Here is a 25,726-nt window from a genome sequence, read left to right on the forward strand (position 1 = left end):
AAGAGACAGAAATAGGAACTCAAGAGTACTGCAGTTTAAGCACTAGGAATGGAAATATCCCTACAAATTGAAATGCAACCATGAGGAAAGGTAGCTGGATGCCTTGAAGCCAAGCACCGGTGTGCACGTCTTGCACACATAAATAAGAATGCCTGGGAAGAACTTGGGGTCACAGAAGAAGCTCATCTTAAGGTCAGAAGGGAATAAACTTCGCACAATGCAATTAACTTGGGGAATTCGCAACTGGAAGACGTGATGGTGACCTCTGCCTTAGTACAGTGGTGCCTCGCAAGACGAAATTAATTCGTTCTGCGAGTTTTTTCGTCTTGCGGTTTTTTTCGTCTTGCGAAGCACGGTGTCGGGAAAGTTTTGGAAAAGCTTCAAAAATCGCCAAAGTCTTCAAAAACCTCAAAAAAGGCTACCACACCGCGTTCTATGAGTTGCTCCTCGAAGTTAAGTCGCAACTGTATTAACGGTTTTAAGAAAAAGGAAACAAACTTGCAAGACGTTTCCGTCTTGCGAAGCAAGCCCATAGGGAAAAATCGTCTTGCGAAGCAGCTCAAAAAACAAAAAACCCTTTCGTCTAGCGAGTTTTCCGTCTTGCGAGGCATTCGTCTTGCGAGGTACCACTGTAGCTTTATGAAAGGGGCTAGACATTGTTTGCTGTCAGCTATGACAGCACTATACAATTTGTAAGATAACCAACCTCATATAACTAACATGTTGAAATCTAAATAATGCATGAAGGAGCTCATACCATAGAGTAAGCTGTTCTGCCCGGTTTAGTGAGCTCACTTCCCCTGGCCTTGGGAGGAAATGGGCAATCTGGCTTATTTTTTCAACGTTCAGTCTACCTGACAAGCTCAGCATGTGAGGAGGTCTGAGCTGGTTGCTCCAAGCTCACACTACATGGCTCTCACAAGCCACTCTTGAGTTCCTATACCAATAATTTAGGACTTTTCACCAATCTAACTAAGCCTAGTTTTACTGCCTGTGCAACTTTCTGAAGCACGTCAATCTGACCTTTGAAGAGGGAAGCTTTGGAACTCACTTTAAAGGGCCCCTTTACAGTCTATATTTCCACACTTTGCTGAATACTTTTTCCTGAATTCTCCTTTTTATATACCTATTTTTCCTTGAATGAAGCAAAACTCAGGATCTTCCGTTTCTGGGCAGGAAAGAGCAAAGCCAATGACTTCATATGCTACTTGTAGACTTTGTGGAAGCATCAGGCTGGTCACAGCTGAAAACCTTGAAGCTGGTCTAGACCACAGCTGTCAACTTTTCCCTTTTCTTGCAAGGAATCCTATTTGGAATAAGGGGATTTCCCTTTAAAAAAGGGAAACGTTGACAGCTATGGTCTAGACCATGGGTAGGTAAACTAAGGCCCGGGGGCCGGATCCAGTCCAATTGCCCTCTCAATCTGGCCAAGGACGGTCCAGGAATCAGCATGTTTTTAAATGAGTAGAATGTGTCCTTTTATTGAAAATGCATCTCTGGGTTATTTGTGGGACATAGGAATTCGTTCATACAGTATATATATTTTTCAAAATATAGTCCGGCCCCCCACAAGGTCTGAGGGACAGTGGACCGGCCCCCTGCTGAAAAAGTTTGCTGGCCCCTGGTCTAGACAACCCTTTGATCTAGCAGGAAACCTGCATGTTCTGAAGACCCTTCCTTGATTTTTGATGCCAGCTGGGCAGTGCATTGTCCTCGTGACTATTATGTGAATCGCTTTCATTTACCAACTTGGAAAATGTTTTTGTTTTGTAGATTAGCTGGCTTCTCTCCCACTGCTATTACACATTTGTGAGTGCCCGCCTATTAAAAGCACGGGGGGGGGGGGGAGAGCAGTCGGACACCTTCCTCCAGGGCTCGTTGCAAGCCAGTTTCCCACCAGCTACATTTACTCATGCTCCAGTTCTACTCTCAGTGAATCTGCTTCAGATCCCCCCATTTCCTCAATGAAAATAGCTCTAAGTGCAAACAACTGCAACACATGGCCATTTATACCAGTGACCTAATTACAGTAACAAGGAGAGTTAAGGGTTTTTGTTAGATAGCGGGAAATGGGAATGTTAGGTTCCTTTCGTAAACCACAACAAAATATATCAACTAACCAAATTAACAATTCTGAAAATACTCCACCTAGAACGTTAGAACCCATGATCAGAAGAGGTTACATGTTAGTTAAGATAGGCTTGCCATACGTCAGGAAAATTCCTGACATGTCCTGGTTTTCGGATCTAAAAATGGCGTCGGGGGGGAATTTTGCCAAATTGGTGAAATGTCTGGCATCGCGATGGAAAAAGCAGCAGAAAAAGTCCCAAAAGCTTAAAATCACTATTGGGAGGGTAGGTTTCCCCCCAAAAGCTCAACAATTTGGGTTTGCCCCCCCCCCCCCCAATTTTGGTGGTCTCCTAGAAAAAGCTCAACACCTGCGGGTGTCAGGAATTTTACTTTTTGAAATATGGCAACCCTAGTTGAGAATATATTTTTTTCCAAACAAAGTGTGCATCGGAAACAATAAGAGGTTTTACCTGAAGGGTGAGGACAACATTTTCTGGCTGTGGAAGTCAAGGCAGATGGAAAGTATATATGATGCAGAGGCAGCATGCATAAAAAGAATGCAGGTGAGCAATAAATTAAGCACCCAAAGATAATGTGTATGATGCCCATCAAAGTAAAAAACAATGTACAAGGTCAGTAAGCAGTTTAGCACATCAGGTATTCACACACAAAACCATGATGCAGTGTAGTTCCAGAGGCATCTTGCCAATTTTGCAAAATCAAATGGTTTAGGATTTTCATGGTTTTTACTTATTTGTATTCAATTTACCCGGTGCTATACCAGCTGTACTGGCTCCCTGTGAGGTACAGGATCAGGTTTAAGGTGCTGGTTTTAACCTTTAAAGCTCTATACAGCCTAGGACCCTCGTACCTACGGGACCGCCTCTCCTGGTATGTCCCACAGAGGAACTTACGGTCTACAAACAAAAACATCCTGAAGGTCCCAGGCCACAGAGAGGTTAGGCTGGCCTCAACTAGAGCCAGGGCTTTTTCGGCTGTAGCTCTGATCTGGTGGAACGCTGTCACAAGAGACTAGGACCCTAGGACTTGACATTTTTCCGCAGGGCCTGCAAGACAGAGCTGTTCCACCAGGCCTTTGGTCAGGGCACAGTCTGACCCCCTCCTTTGGCAATCTTCACAGAACTTTAGCCTAATGGTTGCCATCAATTTGAGTTGAATTAATTTTATAGTGAAATGATTTTAGAATGTTGTACGATTTTATTGTTGTTAGCCGCCCTGAGCCCAGCTTCGGCTGGGGAGGGCGGGATATAAATAAAAAATATTATTATTATTATTATTATTATTATTATTATTATTATTATTACACTTTGTGTTCTGTTAAAGAGGGCCAGATGCAGAATAGCTTGCATTTTCTTCCCAATTCCTCTGACTTGAACACTACAAAACATTTTTATTACTGTTTGGACTACTGTTTTCCATCACAAAAGGGGTGGAATTTATTTATTTTTACACCCTGAAGAACGTTACACTTAAGTCTGCAATCCTAACCCCATTTATCTGGGAGTAAGTCCCATTGAATTCAACAGGACTTGCTTCTGAATAAACACGGTTACGTAAGACGTGTTGTTTACCACCTTTAAAACTGCACAACCTTATCTAGGGAATTGAATTCCCTGTGGTATTTAATCGAAGCAGCTGGGCAAATGGAGCAGCAAACTGCTGTTTGCCTCAAACCAGGGAAGGAATCACCTTGCATGAGGAGAAGTGTTAAGTAGAAGGAAGAGTCAGAATTTGAAGTGAGGGTGATGTTCAGTTGTGCAAGCAGCATGCTACACACACACAAGAGCACATGTGCACAGGTCTTGATGTTCCCAACATGTTTTGAGAAAGTCACTCTTTATCAAGGGCATCTTTTGTGTTTGACCCTATTGTCTGGCTTGGGAAAATCTCCCCCTTCCCTTCCCAGTCGTGGTGGTAGTGATGAAGGCATAAAGGGTGATTTGTCCCCTTCTGTCTCTGGAATAGTGCACCAGGGCACGAAGCCTGGACACTAGGATTGATGTTGCTCTTCCATGATTCCTTGAGTTTTAAACCACACAGCACTGAAACCCAGTGCATCAGGAAAAAAGAAGGAGCAAAGAGACAAACTTTCCTCCTCTATTTGTTTATCCAAGCTTGGGAGAATTCAATGACTTCACAACCTCACTTATCATTTAATGCAGGCTTTTACAAATTTCTGAAGTCTGTCTCAAGCCTGGATATTGGGAAACTTCCGATAATGGTTTCTTTTCAACAAAGCACAACCACACAGGAGACAAGTATATTATAGCTATTTGCAGCAGCATACACTGTAATGGGACAGAGATTCTTACCTGACTTTCAAACAGGTAAGCCACTGGTGCTTACTGGGAGAGGCAGCAGCAAGCCAGTGGTCAGCATGGTGCAAACACAGCAGCAGGGCCAATCTGGTGGTCCTGATGGCATGCTGATACTGCCCACCACCTTGTGTCTCTTGGTAAGCAGCAGCAACTGATTTGCCTGGAGGTCAGGTAAGCCTCTCTGTCCCACTGCACTGCTTGCTACTGGCCAGTTGTACAAACCCCAATGCAATTTGAGCAAAGAGGTCATCAGGAGATAGACTGTCAAAAGAAGGACATTACCGGGATTTCAAAGGTGGAATTGATGTCCAGTTGGGATTTCCAAAAGGCGGTGCTTTGTCCTGGCAAGTCAATTGAAAGTTCGCCTTTTTTGGGGGGGGGGGCATTTTTGTTTTCTAAGAAGCTCCTGGTTTATACTTTTTGAAATACTGCAACCTGAAGGAATCACGACTATTACTATTTCCTACCTACAAAACTTTTCAAAAGGAGCCCATGATTTACTGACTCCAACACTGATGGTTAAAAGCACCTGAATGATGCTGTGATTGATACAACCAGCATTATTAAGTTTATCAAGTGATTTTCTCTCTTTGTTTTGCATGACGCAATTCGAGTCGCCTTCTTTCCAAAATAACAAAAAAGCCCTCAAAGGTTTGCAAGCTGCAGCCACTGCTCATGACCATGCCTTTCTGAAGCCATAATTACTATGTTCTGATTAGTCAGAATGGGTGAATACATCCACAGCTGTGGGCTTCCAAAATTACAGGTAGCATTTCACCCAAAACAAGCACTTAAATGCTCTTTGAAAAGGTAAAAGGACTGGTTCAGTTCAGAAGTCACTGTGCCAATCAAAAACCATGGTTTGGCGATCAGAAGACCTCTGTGTGCATCTCCCCTCCCTACCACCATGTGAGATAACCATAGTTTGCTGCGAAGGCAAAATTGAACAAACAATGGTTTGCTAGCTAAAGACTGCCTACAAACCAGAAACTAAAGGAGGTGCATAAACCCACAGCACTTATTCTAATCACCAAGTTAGAATCAACTAATCTTTTAAATAAATTTATGCCAGTGGGTTTTCAAGATTTCCGCCTTTAGGGAACACTTTCTGCAGTCTTCCATTCCAACCCTGCATATTGCAAAGGATGCAGGAATAGGTTTTAGAGGGCACAGCCAGCTTTGAACCTCACTGTCACCCTTCATGAACTGAGCATGCACTCGGGAACAGACCCAGTAGCCAGTAATCACAGGGAAAGATTGGAAGTAGTGGGCAAGCTGTCTTTCAAAGACAGTCGTCTACCCTTCCTGAATGTATAATCAAGAAATACAGTTTGAAAGCCATTCAGTGACGTTCATCCTATCTTTGCCTGTGCCTATGGCACACCCCCCTCCCCCCTACTTGGAAGATGCTCCCTGAAAAGGAGTAGTTGTTTTAAAATGGGGAGTGCAGTGTGTAGTGTGTGTTTTCTGGAGCTGATAATGCAATGGGGAACAAGATATGGACCAATATCAGATGCTTAATATCCAGTCTCCAGAACTGGAAGACATGGGCTACATAAATAAAATCTACGCCACAAAGGGAAATACTAACGTGTTCATATATTTCGGTTTGCCTAAAAATCTTTACTCATCAGTATCTTAATCAGCCGTTCAGATGAAATGTCACAGAAAACCCTATGCAAAGGAAGCAAGAGTTTCTGTTTACACTGATCAAAAATATCCCCCAAAATCTTCTTGGAAAATATTTGATGTGAAGCTAAGCAAAATGAAACCTTATCATGCAGTTTTGACACACTTGCATCTGGAAACTTTCTATTTAAAAGATAAACAAGAAGCAGATGTGGCAAAGTTAACATACTGTGCTCTGTTGTTGTTGTTGTTAAAAAGATCAGCTTCACAAATGCAGACACACAGTCATATGCAAACCATAATAAATACAAGTGAAAGAGTTACCTTTTGATAATCATCAGGGTTTTTGCCAAACGATTGCTGTGCTAGTTTTTTGATAAGATCTGAAAAAAAGCAAGAACATTTCCAAATTTTAGAGAATAAACTCAAGATTTTTGTAAATTTAAAAACCATTCAAACAAAATATGCTGATCAAATATCATTGGTGGTTATTGATGAAATACAAGAGTCTCTGCTTACATATGCAGTTTTACACTTGGAGACATAGGGAAATAAATTTTGCTAAAATGTTTAGAGGTAAGCATTTTATGGGACGTGTTACCCAGCCTTTATCAGCTTGACTTTGTCGAAATTTGGGAGGTCTTTCGACAAACTCCCTATTTACAGCAGAAAATGAAGTGCTAGAGTGGACTGTACCACTCGGACCATAGAGATGCGTGTCGTATTTCTGAAACATATAGATAGGCATTATTTATTATTTATTTATTCCATTTATAGGTTATGCTAAGAGATAGTGACTGGCCCAAGGTGCACACACATACACGGGAAGAAAGAATTAAAATATCACGGAGATAAGCTGTGGCTCAACTCCCTCCCTGTTATGCCAGTCTCTATTTGCAGGGAGGCCTTTTGTTACTTGGAGAGCATTCAAAAATTTGATAAGCTCCTGACATCTGGAATAGTACACTTCACTTCAGGATTTTACCAGCTCATTTTGTCACATATGTAGGCCAGGTCTAAGCGACTAGATGGTGACTAACCTGAAGAATCAACTAAGTTCATACCCATCGCTACTGATCCAAAAGTAATCCCTACAGTTTGGCTAGTACAAAGATTCAGCCCAACGTTTATCGTTGTCGATGGCATTAAGAGCTCTTTAGCTATTGCAGCACAATTTTCAATGTCAGCTAATCAAGAGATGAAAAGTGCCGTATTTTTCGCTCCATAAGACGCACCTGACCATAAGATGCACCTAGTTTTTAGAGGAGGAAAGGGGGAAAGCCCCATTTTGGGGGGATCAGCTCACAGGTCTGCAGCTTCTTTAGGAAAGGAAAGGGAGCCATTTCTACAGTTTCCAGACAGATAATCTAATCAGCCAGTCACATGTCACTGGGGAAACAAACAGCCTCCATCTGCAGAACATTCAACAATGGAGGCCTGGGCAAGGGGCCGGGGCCGGAAAGGGAGCCAGCGATCGACCACACATTCGCTCCATGAGACGCACAGACATTTCCCCTTACTTTTTAGGAGGAAAAAGGTGTGTCTTATAGAGCGAAAAATACAGCAAATTGATGAAACAGAATTTTTTTTAATTTGCTAATAAACTGGGTTAACTTTTAGCATGGCAGCTCAAAAAAGAAAGGAAGAATAGGACCATAAATAATATTGTAGATGAGGATAAGCATTTGACTAGCCCAAAAGAGATAAGACAAGCATTTTTTTAATATACTTGATTATATCATTGTGAGAAGGAGAACTTTAAGACAATGGACTCTTAAGGTAATTGTAATATATCCTGAGTATCTAAGGAAAATCGGCAAATTTTGAATGCACCCATATAGATATCGGAATTGCAAATGGCAATAAACCAAATGAAGATGGGAAAAGCACCTGGGCCAGATGGACTTCTTGCAATTTATTATAAAAAGTTTTAGGAAGCACTTACAGAACCACTTAAGGACACCATAAACAGAATTGATCCCCAAACAAGACTTAACAAAGACAAAAAATTATAGACCTATTTCATTACTGAATTGTGACTACAAACTATTTGCTACAATCTTGGTTTATAGATTGAAAAGGACACTGACTGACTCAGTCCACAGAGACCAGTGTGGATTTTTACCAGGCCAACAAATGAAAGACAATATAAGAAATATAATCAATTTAATAGAGTACCTGGAAGTAAAAAAAAGAAAAACGGGCTACATTAATCTTCCTAGATGTGGAGAAAGCTTTTGACAATATTTCATGGTCATTTATGATTAAGGTTTTAGAGAAAATGGAAATAGGTTATTCTTTCCTAGCAGGAATGAAAGCAATCTATACCGATCAATCTGCAAATATATTAGTAAACAATATTCTTTCAGACAAATGCCAAATAGAGACAAGGCTGTCCCTTATCTCCACTTTTGTTTATTATAACATTAGAAACACTGTTTCAGAATATAAGGCGAAATGGGGAAATTAAAGGTATTGAGGTGGGACACAGAGTCTATAAATTAAGGGCATTTACTGACGTGTTGTGGGGGCTGTGGTGTTGACCCTGGAACAACCTTTGGAGAACATTCCCAAAGCATTAGAAGAAATTAAAAGGTTTGGAGAAGTGGTGGGTTTCAAAATAAACTCAGATTAAAACAAAATTTTGGTTAAATACATGGATGAGCAGTCAAAAATTTTTTTAGAAAGGATGTCTGGTTTAAAAATAGGCAAAAAAGTATTTGGGAATTTGGCTGACAGTAAGAAAGCTCAACCTATTGGAAAATAATTATATTAAATTGTGGGGAAAGGTTAAGAAAGAGTTGGAGATATAGGGGAGAATGAAACTCCCTCTTAGGTAGAATTTCAGCCATTTAAATGAATATACTCCCTAAAATACTGTTTTTATTCCAATCAATCCCGATTGTAAATAATTCAAACTGCTTCAAGGAATGGAAAAACTATATTTCTAAATTCATCTGGCAGGGAAAAAGGCCAAGAATCAAATATAAAATTCTGACAGATACAAAAGAAAGAGGAGGCCAGATTAGCAATTGCATTATGAGGCAGCTTGTTTGTGTTGGTTAAAAGAATGGATTGTATTGGACAATGCAGACATTTTAGATTTAGAAGGTCATGATTTTAAATTTGGCTGGCATGCATGTCTTTGGTATGGGAAGGCTAAAATCTATAAAAGTTTCATGAACCGCATTCTTTTTTTTTAAAAAATAATTTTTATTAAAGTTTTAAACAACAACAAAAAGAAAAGAAAAACATACACAATACATAACAAAAACACACACGAAAAACAGAACAAAATTCAACAATAAAAAAAACCAAAAACAAAAACAAAAAAAAAGATAACAATTATAAACAATATCTCTTTTCCATTTCCGTTTTTTAGTTACTTATTTTCTGGACTTCCTCATACCTCCCTCTTTTGTATTCCAATCCAAATTGTTTGTCCAGCAATTTCTTTTCCACTTTTTTAATCCCAATCTTTAGCTTTAATAAAATATTAAAATATATAACTTCAACTTCTTTAAACCTGATCTTTTGTCTTAGTATCATATAATGTTAAAATTTTTCCTCTTAATATCAAATTTCCATTTCTTTAAACATCTTTAAACCTAATCTTTAATCTTAGTCTATCATTAGCTTTAACCTGTACAGCTGGAAACCGCTTATTTTCAGTCCAACATCACTCTAACATTCCTTAATTTTGCAATGTTTCTGAAGATAGTCTTTAAATTTCTTCCAATCTTCCTCCATCGACTCTTCTCCCTGGTCACGGATTCTACCAGTCATTTCCGCCAATTCCATATAGTCCATAAGTTTCATCTGCCATTCCTCCAGTGTGGGAAGTTCTTGTGTCTTCCAATACTTTGCGATGAGTATTCTTGCTGCTGTTGTTGCATACATAAAGAAAGTTCTATCCTTTTTTAACACCATTTGGCCGACTATGCCCAGGAGAAAGGCCTCTGGTTTCTTAGGGAAGGTATACTTAAATACCTTTTTTAATTCATTATATATCATTTCCCAGAAAGCCTTAATCTTTGGGCACGTCCACCAAAGGTGAAAAAATGTACCTTCAGTTTCTTTACATTTCCAACATTTGTTATCGGGCAAGTGATAGATTTTTGCAAGCTTGACTGGGGTTATGTACCACCTGTATATCATTTTCATAATATTCTCTCTTAAGGCATTACATGCCGTAAATTTCATACCTGTGGTCCATAACTGTTCCCAGTCAGCAAACATAATATTATGTCCAACGTCCTGTGCCCATTTAATCATAGCCGATTTTACCGTTTCATCCTGAGTATTCCATTTCAGCAGCAAGTTGTACATTCTTGACAAATTCTTAGTTTTGGGTTCTAACAATTCTGTTTCTAATTTGGATCTTTCCACCTGGACATGAACCGCATTCTTAGGAAGAATTGATATAGAGTCCGGGAGACTCTATACAGCTGAGAGACGGTATACAACTGAAAATGCTGGCAGCACTAAGATAAATTCAACAGAATAAATAATTTGTGCTTGATGCTAAAGTGGAAAACTGATTTGAATGGTTATAGTAAAATATTCAGGAATGTATGATATGTAAAATGAACCATGGAAGGAGAAGAAGGAAAGTCATTGGATCCTTTAAAGTTTGTAAAATGTTTATTTTGAAATGTAAAATTGAAAACTTAATAAAATTATTATTATTATTATTATTATTATTATTATTATTATTATTAAAAAGAGCTCCTCCCATTGCCCCAAAGTAGAAGCCAATACTGACCACTTGACTGGGTGATAATAATAGAAGCTAGATATATACATGTAGCAGAATGAGGTGGAAGAAACCCTGTGGAATGAGCTGGAATGAGTAGAAGACTACGTTTCTGAATGGTCATAAACATGAAAAGAGACTCTCTGAAATGACTATCTCATCAGAGAGAGAAATGCTTAAAATGTCTCCCTGTTAAGCTACTTTTCTCCTAGCAGGGTGTTTATACAGAGAGTATTATAACCCTCCACCTGCAGTCTACTTACTATCTCATTCTGCTATGTGCAAAAACCAGGTCAGAACCAGGTCTGTCGGAAAAGCTGGAAACCAAAAATGGCTTTATTGTGAGGACGATGACATCATATATTTACTAATTAACTAAATTACTTTTGCTCTATGCCACAGATGAAGTAGGAGCTCGTTTTGAAAGACTAATAACCCAAGGCTTTGACACAGCACATGTTCTTATAACAGAGGTTAAAAGGGATTTATCTTCTAGAGCTTACTGGAAGGACTAATTACATTAATTCTTTACTCAGTTGCTTTCCTGGTATCCTTGCGTTTTCAAGGATGCCATCTGCCTGATCAGACACAATGCTCCCAATGAAGTACTGATACTTTTTGAATACATATATGCATACATGTGTGTGAATCGCTTTGATAAAGTGCTAAAGAAAACTTTATCTGAACTAACAATTGCACTCAGTGTTCGAACACTCAGAAGAACTGGGACATCAATAAATTAAAAAAGGTTTGCGTTGCCACACCACATCGCTCAGAGACTAAGAGATAGGAAGAAAGAGCAAGGGCTTAGCAATAATCTCTCTAGACATTAAGCACCAACAAAAAAATTGGTTTGTCATTCCTCTGCCAAAAGAGCTTTACAGGAATGGATGACAGGTAAACAGTTTAGCTAATAAACAATGTCTTCTCAGGGTATACAAATTCTCCCATCTGGATGTGCCATGGGCTTACATCAGCAAAGAAGCTTTTTAAACCCCTCTTGCCCTGGAGTTTAAGGTTACGTCACCCTGTTGAAACAGGATCCTGCATTCCAAGATACTTCTAAGCTGGAGTTGGGGAAGAGACATTAAGCTGCACTATACTTTTGATTCTCATGGACCAGAGGAAACTGGTCAGGATGACAAGAAACTAGGAATAAGGGTTAAAAAAAATAATTAAAAGTAGCAACCATCTTAGCATTTAGGCGGTACTATTTAGAGCATGGGTAGGCAAACTAAGGCCCGGGGGCCAGATCCAGCCCAATCGCCTTCTAAATCCAGACTGTCTGGTGTGTTTTTACATGAGTAAAATGTGGTGTAGTGGTTAAGAGCGGTAGTCTCGTAATCTGGTGAACCGGGTTCACTTCCCCGCTCCTCCACATGCAGCTGCTGGGTGACCTTGGGCCAGTCACACTTCTCTGAAGTCTCTCAGCCCCACTCACCTCACAGAGTGTTTGTTGTGGGGGAGGAAGGGAAAAGAGATTGTTAGCTGCTTTGAGACTCCTTCAGGGAGTGGTAAAGCGGGATATCAAATCCAAACTCCTCTTCTTCTTCTTCTTTTATTTAAAATGCATCTCTGGGTTATTTGTGGGGCCTGCCTGGTGTTTTTGCATGAGTAGAATGTGTGCTTTTATTTAAAATGCATCTCTGGGTTATTTGTGGGGCATAGGAATTCATTCCCCCCCCCAAAAAAAATATAGTCCGGCCCCCGCCCCACAACTTCTGAGGGACAGTGGACTGGCCCCCTGCTGAAAAAGTTTGCTGACCCCTGGTTTAGAGTGTTTGGAGCATTTCCTATCCATAGTCATTCTTACAAGGGTAGGCCAGTAAATATGGACCTGAAATTGCACACTCAACCTTATCAGGAAGAATTGGAAACTTCAAACAACTCACTACTGTGAAAGCAAGAGTCCAGGATAAACAAGACCCTTGAACGCTCATCAGCACAGCCTCAAGTCATCAGGAGTACTGGACAGCCCATAATCCTGCAGAGCCTTTTGCCTTTATAACTGAAAATTTCAAAAGGTCCAGTTCATATATTTAATATGGTGCTGTGGTCTAAGCCAGTGAATCTAGGGCTTGCCGATCAGAAGGTCGGCGGTTCGAATCCCCGCAACGGGGTGAGCTCCCATTGCTCAGTCCGTGCTCCTGCCAACCTAGCAGTTCGAAAGCACGTCAAAGTGCAAGTAGATAAATAGGTACCGCTCCGGCGGGAAGGTAAACGGTGTTTCCGTGCGCTGCTCTGGTTCGCCAGAAGCGGCTTAGTCATGACCCGGAAAAACTGTCTGCATACAAACGTTGGCTCCCTCGGCCAGTAAAGCGAGATGAGCGCCGCAACCCGAGTCGTTCATGATGACTTAATTGTAAGGGGTCCTGTACCTTTTTACATATCTAACATGAGTATAAAATGGCAAACCTGTTGGATACTTGAGCATAACTGAAGAAGAAGAAGAAGAGTTTGGATCTGCTATCCCGCTTTATCACTCCCTGAAGGAGTCTCAAAGCTGCTAACATTCTCCTTTCCCTTCCTCCCCCACAACAAACACTCTGTGAGGTGAGTGGGGCTGAGAGACTTCAGAGAAGTGTGACTGGCCCAAGGTCACCCAGCAGCTGCAGGAGGAGGAGCGGGGAATCGAACCCGGTTCACCAGATTACGAGTCTACCGCTCTTGACCACTACACCACACTGACTCTTGGGATACTTTGGGATTGCCTTCAGCTCCTTGATGAGCGTACGCTCAATGACAAACCATATAACATGTGAAACAGCCAATAGAGAGTCTGCACTTTAAATTTTGCCAACTTCTTTCTCACTTACATGATAAAACTGAATTGGGAATGTACACTTCAGGTGAGGGCTCACATTGAGTTGAACAGTACTCTATGCAGATAATCCTCTGCAAGTAGAAAGCTACCACTTGGAGGAGAATTAGAACACAGATCTCTTCTTAACATGCTAACTTTTCTGGGTGTGGGCAACAGTTTTTGCATGTAGGTTAACCATCTCAGGCCTTGAACACATCCAAGCCTATTATTCTCCCACATTTCTTCTCCCTACATTAATATGTAATATTTATATACCACATTTCAATAAAAAGTTATCAAAGCAATTTGCAGAACAAAAGGGGAACTTGCAAATATGTTTCAGCTTGGTACTAGAGGAATATAGCACAGCTACAAAATTTGGGGGTGGGGTGGGGAGAGACTGCTTCAAATGATTCAGCGTTTTACTTTGATTGAAAGACATACTATCTGCCCGATATTGGGAGGGGGGCCTTGTCATGTGTGTGTGATGTCACACGTGTGATGTCATGTGCGTCAGAAGGAGGCCCAGTGGGGCCTGCCATCAGAGGGAAGCCCAGTCCCTCAAGATGGGGGGGGGGCGCTCTGCCCCATCCCCACATACTTTGAGGGGGCTGAGGTGTCATAGAGCTGGCACTTATGTGGAAAGACAAATCTTTTTTGCCTGCCTGCCCCCATCAACCAGGTTATTTTCCCACTGCTACTGAAGCTGAGAACAGACAGACAAAGCTTGTCCCAGTACAGTGGACGCTTGGGTTGCGAACGTGATCCGTGCGGGATGCACGTTTGCAACCTGCAGCGGTGCATCTGCGCACACGCAGGTTGCGATTCGGCGCTTCTGCGCATGTGCTATAGCCGGAACCCGGAAATAACTTGTTCCGGTACTTCCGGGTTTCGGCGGTCCGTAACTCGAAAAAACGCAACCTGAAGAGTCTGTAATCTGAGGTATGACTGTATTCTACAATATGCTTGCTTAGCTAAAATTAAGTATAGCATTAAATACAAGGTCCTTACAATCCTCTTTTTCAAGCGTTATTTTGAAGAAGACAGCCAACACATATTTAGAAATAGCCACTCCATATTGTTTACACTTCTGTAAGTTTCCCCCATCATTATATTTTGCTTATCATGGCTATCCAAAGTTCTTTCTGCAAGCCACCATCTGGTAGGGATTTGCAATAGATTAAGGGCAAGAGTTCAGATGAGGGTGCCACTCAGGATGCCCAGTCTCAACTGGTTAAAGTTTCAAAAAGCATATTTTTCACTATTCATTGCCCTGGATTCTCTCTCCAGAACCATAAAACGATTTTTAATCTATACATTCAGCAGTTCCCCACCCTCCCAATAAACTAAAACTCAATTCTGTCAAAATAGAGGTTTGTGGTGGTTACTCTCATTCAAGAAGATGGGGATGAACTATTCTGGATACATTTGCATTTCCCCAAAAGCAGGAGTGGCCAATTCAATGCCCACAGGCCACATCTGGCCCCCCAAGTGATTTCCAGCAACCCCCAAAGCCTCCCAGAAATTTGACTGCTGTGTCCCACTTAAAACAACAATGCCAAGCAGATGGTGGTGTTGGAGCCCCATCACCATGCTGATGAGAGCAGAGAGGTGTCCATCTCTTTGCTCAGGCTAGAACTTCTTGGCCTTCAGAGGTGCGATGCCAGCATGAGACAATTTAATTTGATATGTAGGGCGGTACCAGTTAACGCCTTTGAAGCTGTGGGCCCACTGGACTCTACCCACCCTGAGCACATGGTTCAGGATCGGGAGAAGTCAGTAAGGCATGCTTCAGGCAGCAGGCCACCCAGTTGCCGGCCAATGTCAGGTGAGGAAGAACTTCCCTTTGGTGTCCTACCTTCTGGAAGTCATTGGGGGCAGAGGCTGAAAATCAATAGCGGAAGGAGCAGGGAAGTGGAGATCTCCTGAGGTGACAGACTGGGAAATGGGAATCAGCTCCCTTGAGAACTGGAAGCACCTGTCATTTTGTGGGGGGAGGGTGTGATTAAGGTATGATTACCAGACGTCCCCATTTCCTGGGGACAGTCCCCGGATTTACAAATCCGTCCCCGGAATGTCCCTGGATTTCATTTAATGTCCCCGGATTTATATTTTAAGTGTTGTCGATTTATTAGTAGGGAATGAATGTTGCGTGATTGGTTCAACAGCACAAGACACATCATATGGGGGACTTCCAGCAAGGCAAAATGGCGGGCGCCACGGCAGCGAGCAGCTCCTGAAGCCAGCCAGAGCCAACTGCGCTACCAGGCTGGCTCCGGGATGCTGAGACTGCCGCTGCTGCTGCCACTGCTGAGGGGGAACCGGGGACGCCTGGCGCATCAACTGGGGGAACTGCTGACACCCCCCATTACCCAAATCGAGCCGGGAGTGAGAGCGCCCGGCCACCTGGCTAACTGCCCAGTGTGCTCCTAGGCCAGTAAAAACCCCGGAGCTGATGCAGGGAGAAGGAGGAGAGGAGGAGAAGGAAGAGAGAGAAAAAGGAAGGAGAAAAAAAGAGGGGAGCCCTAACCTTGCCTCACCGCCACTACTGAGGAGAGGCAGGAGAGCACCGGGAGGGCAAGGACACGTGGCCAAGCCCAGGCCTGACCCGAACCTACTCCATGGCAGGTAGCGCTCCAAGAGAGCAGGGTGGCACCCAGAGGAAGGCCGCGTGACAGAGGAGACCACAGAAGAGAAGATATTACTATATATATATATATATATATATATATATATATATATATATATCTTTTTTTAAAAAAGAGTCCCCGGATTCTTTGGAAAAAATCTGGTAACCTTAGATTAAGGGCTAATCTTGTATACAGAGAGGTATGTGCATTTTGCATGTGGTTTCTACTGCTGATGTTGCTTATGCTGCTGCCTGTTTTTCTTACCCCCTTATTTTTTGTAATGCTGCAGCAATATTATATTTTAACCAGGCCTTAGGTTGATCTGATTGACATCCTATACCCTTTTAAAATGTGGCTCTTTGGGGGGGGGTGTTATTGGGTTGTTGCTTTTATTTTGATTATATATATTGTGGTTTTTATGTTGCTCTTTTCTGTGAACTGCCCTGAGACCTCCGGGTATAGGGCGGTATATAAATTCAATAAATAATAATAATGTTTTATAGCTGTTCCTGAGATGAATATATAATAACTGACTCCTGTATTTCACAGAAGATTAAGGTAACATGACACTGTTTCTCATTACGTACTATATTACACAGTTGGACCTTGGTTCTTGAACGCCTTGATACTCTGACGTTTTGGCTCCTGAACACCACAAACCTGGAAGTGAGTGTTCCGGTTTGCAAACATTTTTCAGAAGCTGAACGTCTGACACGGCTCACGATTGGCTGCAGGAAGTTCCTTCAGTCAATCGGAAGCTGCGCCTTGGTTTTTGAACGATTCTGGAAGTCGAATGGACTCCCAAAATGGATTAAGTTTGAAAACCAAGGTACGACTGTATTATGAATTACTGCGCATTGCATATTATTGTGAACTCCATTGATACAACTGGTTTTTTAAAAAAATTACAGTGGTACCTCAGGTTAAGTACTTAATTCGTTCCGGAGGTCCGTTCTTAACCTGAAGCTGTTCTTAACCTGAAGACCACTTTAGCTAATCTGCCACTGCGCGATTTCTGTTCTCATTCTGAAGCAAAATTCTTAACCCAAGGTACTATTTCTGGGTTAGTGGAGTCTGTAACCTGAAGCGTCTGTAAACTGAAGCGTATGTAACCCGAGGTACCACTGTATATATAAAGCACCTTGCAGCTTTTTGATTAAGGCTGGTACAGTAGGCTCGTAATTTATGCGAGGGTTATGTTCTGGGGACCACGGATAAACCCAAAATCATATATAGTCAAAACCCATTGGGTTCCATGGTGAGTGGGATTGCCAACGCCAATTTTCCTGGAACCCCGTCCCCTTTCTGCCCCCTTTTTCATCACTTTGCCACGTGCACAAAGCTGAATGTGCACAAGTTAAATGTGCGCAAGTTGCGGGCTTATTGAATATAAATGGGGGGGGGGAGAGAGAGAGAGAGAGGGAAGGACAAAAATCTCAAACTGCACCCAGTATATTTCAAGTGAGACCCTGAACGTGCTGAATGTACAGAGCACGTTCTTACAGAGCCAGTATGGTGTAGTGGTTAAGAGCGGTAGATTCGTAATCTGGGGAACGTAATCTGGTTCGCGTCTCCGCTCCTTCACATGCAGCTGCTGGGTGACCTTGGGCCAGTCACACTTCTCTGAAGTCTCTCAGCCCCACTCACCTCACAGAGTGTTTGTTGTGGGGGAGGAAGGGAAAGGAGAATGTTAGCCGCTTTGAGACTCCTTAAAGGGAGTGAAAGGCGGGATATCAAATCCAAACTCTTCTTCTTCTTCTTCTTCTTCTTCTTCTTCTTCTTCTTCTTCTTTTTCCATTGGTAGAACAGGAGGCTCTTCATCTCAAGGTCGTGAGTTCAAGCCCCAGGTTGGGCAAAAGATTTCTGCATTGCAGGGGGTTGGACTAGATTATCCTTGGGCAGTGGCGAAGCTGCATGCTCTGCTACCAGGGGCGGAGAGCAGGCGGGGGTATAGCTGGCGCTTCGCGGGGTGTGGTGCATGCCCCGGGGCGTGGCACGCTGCCCGCAGGGGCATGGCGCACGTTCTGGGGGCATGACGTGCTGTCTGTAGGGACGTGGCGCCTGGCAAGTGGGGGGGTGCACGGTTCGTGTCCTGGGGGGCCACTGCGATGGCACCCTACCAGAATAGTGGTGCCGGGGGCGGTCCGCTCCCTCCGCACCCCAGTTCCTCCTCCAGTGTCCTTGGGATCCCTTCCAACTCCATAATTCTATGATTCAATGATTCTAAGTTTCAGATATGGTATATCTATTAATATAACCCAAAGCAACACTGGCAATTTTTGCCTTGGCAACGCAGGTTCACATTTAAATTTTGCCATTCGTGATGGCAACAAATGTTTGACAAGTACCGCATTTTTCGCTCTATAAGACGCACCAGACCATAAGACGCACCTAGTTTTTGGAGGAGGAAAACAAGAAAAAAATATTCTGAATCCCAGAAGCCAGAACACCAATGGAAGCGAAGGCACAGAAAAAACTCAATATGGAGGTCAAATGGCCGAAATATTGGGAAATTCTGGATCAAGATGGAGACAGAATAAAATTGCAGAGCTTTGAAAAATTGAAAAATAAAGTGCAAGATTGGCTCCATTATTACCAAATAATGGAGGCATATAATTTGGACAAAAAAGTTGGTTTCCAGGTGGAAAAATCAAAATTGGAAACAGAATTGCTAGATTCCAAAATTAAGAATTTGTCAAAAATGTACAACCTGCTGTTGAAATGAAACACTCAGGATGAAACGGTGAAATCAGCTATGATTAAATGGGCACAAGATGTTGGACATAATATAATGATGGCTGACTGGAAACAGTTATGGACCACAGGTATGAAATTTACGGCATGTAATGCCCTAAGAGAAAACTTAATGAAAATGATTTATAGGTGGTACATGACACCAGTCAAGCTTGCAAAAATTTACCATTTGCCCGAAAATAAATGTTGGAAATGTAATGAGACTGAAGGCACATTCTTTCACCTTTGGTGGACATGCCCAAGGATTAAGACATTCTGGGAGATGATTTATAATGAAATGAAAAAGGTATTTAAATATACCTTCCTGAAGAAAGCAGAGGCCTTTCTCCTGGGCATGGTCGGCCAATTGGTGTTAAAGAAGGATAGAACTTTTTTATGTATGCAACAACAGCAGCAAGAATACTCATCGCGAAGTATTGGAAGACACAAGATTTGCCCACCCGGGAAGAATGGCAGATGAAGCTGATGGACTACATGGAACTGGCGGAAATGACTGGCAGAATCTGAGACCAGGGAGAAGAGTCGGTGGAAGAAGATTGGAAAAAGTTTAAAGACTATCTACAGAAATATTGTAAAATTAATGAATGCTAGAAAAATGTTGGAATGAAGATATATGGCTTTAGTAGAAATATTATAAGGAATTAAGTACAGATAGGTTAATAGAGCATTAAAGGAAAAAATAAGGTTAGAATGAGTTAAGATAATTATAGGGTAGAAAACAGAGGAAGATGGAAAGGAATTGCTGAAATAATTAACAGAAGTGGAATACAAAAAGGGAGGTGTGAGGAGGTCGTGGAAATAAGTGAATGAAAGATGGGATAATGAAATTGTTTGATTTATTTTATTGTCTTTGTTTTGTTTTGTTAATTTGATGTGTTGTATTGTATTGTTTTTCTTCTTTTTAGTGTTTAAGTTTTTGGAAAAATAATAAATATTATTTAAAAAAAAAAAGAAGAAGAAGCCAGAACAGCAAGAGGGATCTCTGCGCAGCAAAAGCAGCAATCCCTCTTGCTGTTCTGGCTTCTGGGATAGCTGCGTATCCTGCATTCGCTCCATAAGACGCACACCACACAGTTCCCTTTACTTTTTAGGAGGGAAAAGGTGTGTCTTACAGAGCGAAAAATACGGTACTTTTAATGAATATGGATTGGATGCAAGCATGCATTTTGCCCGTCGTTTATATCCAATTTAAGCCAGTCTGAGGTCAAGAGCACTCCCACCTATTCAATGCCCCGACATTAAAAATACTCCTGGCAGGCCCCTAGTATCCTCCAATGAAGTGAAGAGATTACTATCTCACCCGTGTAGACAGAAAGCCCCTGGGGGAGATATGTTCTCTCCCCCAGCCCCCAGTGTACCTGAAACTATCTTGCTTTGCATGTGGGGTTTGTGTTTTTGCCCCTTCTTTCCTGCATGCCAAATGGTATTTTTGTTCTGATCAAGTTTCATTGTGATTTATCTTCTGAGTTGGGTATTGTTTCAGAATTTTAATCTTAATGCTAAAATTGCACCATACTCGGTATTTGTCATTCCTTTCAAGATATTCATCATCTGTAAATTTGATGACTGTGTTCCCTTAGGTCAGTAATGTTGAACAGCCAGGGAAAATGTCCCTTGTTAAGATGCTGAAGGCAATAGCAGTTGAATCCTGATTTAAATAAGTCTTCAAAGTCTTAGGCTAACGATATTTTCTAATGCATGTCTTATTACAACATTTTAAAACTTTAGTATGCCTAATAAAGGACCCCTGACCATTAGGTCCAGTCGTGACCGACTCTGGGGTTGTGGCGCTCATCTCGCTTTATTGGCCAAGGGAGCCGGTGTACAGTTTCCGGGTCATGTGGCCAGCATGACTAAGCCGCTTCTGGCGAACCAGAGCAGCGCACGGAAAAGCCGTTTACCTTTCCGCCGGAGCGGTACCTATTTATCTACTTGCACTTCATGCTTTCGAACTGCTAGGTTGGCAGGAGCAGGGACCGAGCAACAGGAGCTCACCCCGTTGTGGGGATTCGAACCGCCGATCTTCTGATCGGCAAGCCCTAGGCTCAGTGGTTTAGACCACAGCGCCACCCGCATCCCAGTATGCCTAATACTAATGTGTAAACTACACTGACTATAACAAACACTCCATTAGAATCGTCACCCTTGGTTGACTTGAATAATTTTTATTTATTTTGTCATTTAGTTTGAAAGAAGGTAAAGGCAATCCTTGAGTCTATCTTCCCTAAATGGGGGGTGGTGTGGTGAAGTGGTCACACACACACACACACACACACCCCACAGCAGCAATTCCAGGGTCTGCTCTTAAAGGGGTTTGCAAATAGGGAGTCACTGGCCATACACTGAAAGGTTGTCAATGAACTCTCCTGTGTTGCAGGGATATGGGGTAGGCTGCCTACATACACAAGCATCTTGCAGTGCACCCTCCCATATCCCATTCACCTTGAGGAGCCCCAGTTCCCTGGCTGCGGACTGGGAGGGATACACACCCAATGCCTAAGCCAAGGTCTTCCTACATCTGAAAGGTTTGATGAAGTTGTGGCCAATTTTTAATCCCATAACACGTCACAAGTTATTATTCTTTCTGGCGGTCTCTTGGGGCTGGGGGATTCTCTGCCTGGGCACGCAAAGGTTCAACTAATGTTGAATCACACAGGCAAATTCTCCTTTGAATGTTGACTTCAAGATCCTGCAGGTGTTTGACCTAGAAGGTTTAATTCTATTATGGGGGAACATATTAAACAGAGAGAAAAATATATGGAACAAAGCATTCATCCTGTCACACGCCCCCCTTAACAATGCTTCACACTTCAGCTACAGGAAATGAAGTAGAGCTGAGGACTTGCTGCGCAAATCCTACTGTAAAAAAAATATATCCCAGATGAGCATCATCTTATTTGGAAGAGCACCTGGTTTCCATAGTGACAAAGCAGAAACCACTAAGACATTCCAAGCAAGCTAAGAATCAGATGAAGTTTGCCTCACTTCTTAAATAACTATTTCAACTCATAGGGGTAAAGGGACCCCTGACCATTAGGTCCAGTCGTGGCCAACTCTGGGGTTGCAGCGCTCATCTCACTTTACTGGCCGAGGGAGCCAACGTACAGCTTCCGGGTCATGTGGCCAGCATGACTAAGCCACTTCTGGCGAACCAGAGCAGCGCACGGAAACGCCATTTACCTTCGCGCCGGAGTGGTACCTATTTATCTACTTGCACTTTGACGTGCTTTCAAACTGCTAGGTTGGCAGCAGCAGGGACCGAGCAACGGGAGCTCACCCTGTCGCGGGGATTCGAACTGCCGACCTTCTGATCGGCAAGTCCTAGGCTCTGTGGTTTAACCCACAGTGCCACCCGCATCCCATTTCAACTCATAGTAAGCTGCAATAGTCAAGGGAGACTATGCATACTTTCCACCCACTCAGCAATTGCACAAACAGCATACATTGCTTGACTTGGGTAGGCAACCAGAGGCCCTGGGGCTGGATGCTGCCCTATTGCCTTCTAATTCTGGCCCGTGTACAGTTTAGGAATCAGCATGTTTTCACATGAGTAGAATGTGTCCTTTTATTTAAAATGCATTTCTGGGTTATTTGTGGGGCATAGAAATTTGTTCATTTTTTTCCCAAAATATAGTCCGGTCCCCGACAAGTCTGAGGGACAGTGGACTGGCCCACGGTTGAAAAAGTTTGCTGACCCCTGTCTTGACTAAACCACTTCTGGTGCAACGGAACACCATGATGGAAACCAGCGGGCACGGAAACGCCATTTACCTTCCCACCACCTATTTATCTACTTGCACTGGCGTGCTTTCGAACTGCTAGGTAGGCAGGAGCTGGGACACAGCAACAGGAGCTCACCCTGTCGCGGGGATTTGAACCACCAACCTTCTGATTGGCAAGCCCAAGAGGCTCAGTGGTTTAGACCACAGTGCCACATTGCTTCTAATTTGCATGTCACTGATAGGATTTGCTATAAATATGCATCTAAGTGACTAGTAAACACAATATTGGTAATGTTTCATGGGATTACTGTAAATTCACTGTAGTTTCACCATCATGACAGTCAAGGGGATTTAATATGTACAATGTAGGAAACAAGAAACCTTTGCAGTGATAGCTGATGGTTCAGTCCAGCACATTTCTACTCTGCTTTTTGAAGCATGCCCAAAGCACCATGCACAGAACATATGTATAATTTTAAAACATACCTCTACATCACCAGAATAGGTAAAGCAGTAAAGAACATGTCAAGAACACAGCCAAATGCGATTAGATGTTTTGCAGCCTTTTCAAAAAGTGGGTTAATTTTTTTGCTTCATGGTTAAAACCAGGCACTTTAAATGGGACTCGTGTAGGTATTAACCTACATTAATAGCGAGAGACCAGGTTACCTGAATGATCCATCCCATATATGTGAACCCAGAATTTAAGATCCTCTTTGGGGAGCCTGCTCTCTGTTCCCCACCCCAAGTGAAGTGTTATGGTTCACCACCATAGAGTAAAGTTACCAGACATCCCCGTTTCCTGGGGACAGTTCCCGGATTTACAAATCAGTCCCCATACAAAATCAATTGAAGTTGAAAAGTCCCCTGGATTCATTGAAAAAAATCTTAACCTTACCATAGAGAAGACTTTTCTGGTACTGTACCCAGGTAATACAATAGGTTCCACACATAAAGCCTCACCTGGTGTTTCTCTGTGGTCTTTTGAAGTGCCAGGTGAATACCTTTTCATTCACCCATGCTTTTATACAGTGGTGCCTCGGTTCTCAAACACCTTGGTACTCAAACAACCTGGAACCCAAACACTGCAAACCTGGAAGTAAGTGTTCTGCTTTGCACTGGCGGAGAAAGAGGTGTGCGGGGGGAGTGCACTGCCCCCAGCAGCGTAATCCTGGCGGGGTGCCATCGCGGCTGCTCCCCCGCTCGCGCTGGGCGCCCCGCTCCTATGGGCACCATGCCACGCCCCCGGGACGCGCGCTAGCCCTGCCCCCGCCTGCTCTCCACCATTGCTGCTTTGTGAACTTTTTTCGGAAGCTGAACGTGCTCCGTTTTGAGTGCCATACTTCTGTTTTGAGTGTTACACTGAAGTCTGTCTGTTTTTGCTATTTAGTTTGGGTTTTTGTTTTTGCGGCTTTTTTGTTTTGTTTTTGTGACTGCGTGGAACCCAGTTCAGCTACTGATTGATTGATTGATTGATTGATTGCATGACTGCAGTACATTGTTTATTGCTTTCATTTTATGGATCAATGGTCTCGTTAGATAGTAAAATTCATGTTAAATTGCTGTTTTAGGGGTTGTTTTTAAAAGTCTGGAACAGATTAATCCATTTCGCATTACTTTCTATGGGAAAGCACGCCTTGGTATCGGAATGCTTTGGTTTTGGGACGGACTTCCGGAACGGATTAAGTTTGAGAACCAAGGTACCACTATATTGCATTTTAAATCCAGGCTGAAAATTGTTTTACAGCCTACTGTTACAAGGATCTTTTTTTGTAAACAGCCCAGGGAATATTTATTCCTGGGTGGCTATACATAATTAAATAAATCTCTGCACAATAGAGAAATCATTCCCTAACGTGGCGCCTAGAGCAGTAGAGGCCCTGCTCCTAGCTGACACAACATTATTAGAGCAGAGGTATACTGGCTTATGGGACGCGGGTGGCGCTGTGGGTTAAACCACAGAGCCTAGAGCTTGCCGATCAGAAGGTTGGCGGTTCAAATCCCCGCAACGGGGTGAGCTCCCGTTGCTCGGTCCCTGCTGCTGCCAACCTAGCAGTTTGAAAGCATGCCAGTGCCAGTAGATAAATAGGTACCGCTCCGGCGGGAAGGTAAACGGCATTTCTGTGCGCTGCTCTGGTTCTCCAGAAGCGGCTTAGTCATGCTGGCCACATGACCCTGAAGTTGTACGCCGGCTCCCTTGGCCAATAAAGCGAGATGACTGCCGCAACCCCAGAGTCAGTCACGACTGGACCTAATGGTCAGGGGTCCCTTTACCTTTACCTTTACCTTTACCTTTACCATTAGCATGTATAGGTCAACAGCCTGCAGACGCACAAGAACTCATAGAACAGTAGTTTTCCTTTGGCTGCATAGAGCCTAAGGGTTTATTATCCTTTTTCAGCTTAAGGGTTGCACTGCCCAATTGCAACCCTTCTGGGGGCTGCAAACCATCAGCAGGGGTGTCAACCACAAAGACCATGGGTAGGCAACCTAAGGCCCAGGGGCCAGATCCGGCCCAATCGCCTTCTAATTCAGGCCTGCAGACGGTCCAAGAATCAGCGTGTTTTTACACAAGTAGAATGTGTGCTTTATTTAAAATGCATCTCTGGGTTATTTGTGGGGCATAGGAATTCATTTATTATTATTATTATTATTTTTGCAAAATATAGTCCGGCCCCCCACAAGGTCTGAGGGACAGTGGACCGGCCCCCTGCTGAAAAAGTTTGCTGCCCCCTGACAAAGACAAACAGAGAGAGCTGGGTAGTGAGAGTGACAAGAGACTGCACATGCAGTTGTTCCCACACACCACCAGCAGTCCCCACAAGCTGCCCACCCCCACTGTTTCATCAGAAGAAGCAAGCACTTCTGTGGAAGGAAACTGTGAGATTTTGACCAGCTTCGGCCCATCTGAAGCTGATACAGGCTCGTCTTATCTTGAGCCCAAGCAGAGTAGTCCACACAGCAGAAGGATAAGCAGTATGTGCCACATTCTTAACGTTATTTCCACTCTATGCTGAAAGAAT

The 25,726-nt window shown here is 42.9% G+C and overlaps 1 protein-coding gene across 9 annotated transcripts in view; it reads right to left on the bottom strand.

Moving 5' to 3' along the window:
* PROM1 (prominin 1) overlaps positions 1-25,726 on the bottom strand; it is a 112,555-nt gene that overhangs the window by 55,042 nt on the left and 31,787 nt on the right. For 7 of the 9 annotated variants that reach the window (XM_081019878.1, XM_081019882.1, XM_081019879.1 and 4 more), the window contains 2 exons: positions 6,363-6,421; positions 2,541-2,567 (listed from right to left, as the gene is read on the bottom strand). In XM_081019878.1, the coding sequence (XP_080876004.1) occupies positions 2,541-2,567; positions 6,363-6,421 (86 nt within the window). The remainder of the gene's footprint in view (positions 1-2,540; positions 2,568-6,362; positions 6,422-25,726) is intronic. The other 2 variants (XM_081019881.1, XM_081019885.1) reach the window with 1 other exon arrangement.

Source organism: Podarcis pityusensis (genome assembly GCF_964106645.2).
Source record: "Podarcis pityusensis genome assembly, chromosome: 9".
Taxonomy (NCBI): domain Eukaryota; kingdom Metazoa; phylum Chordata; class Lepidosauria; order Squamata; family Lacertidae; genus Podarcis; species Podarcis pityusensis.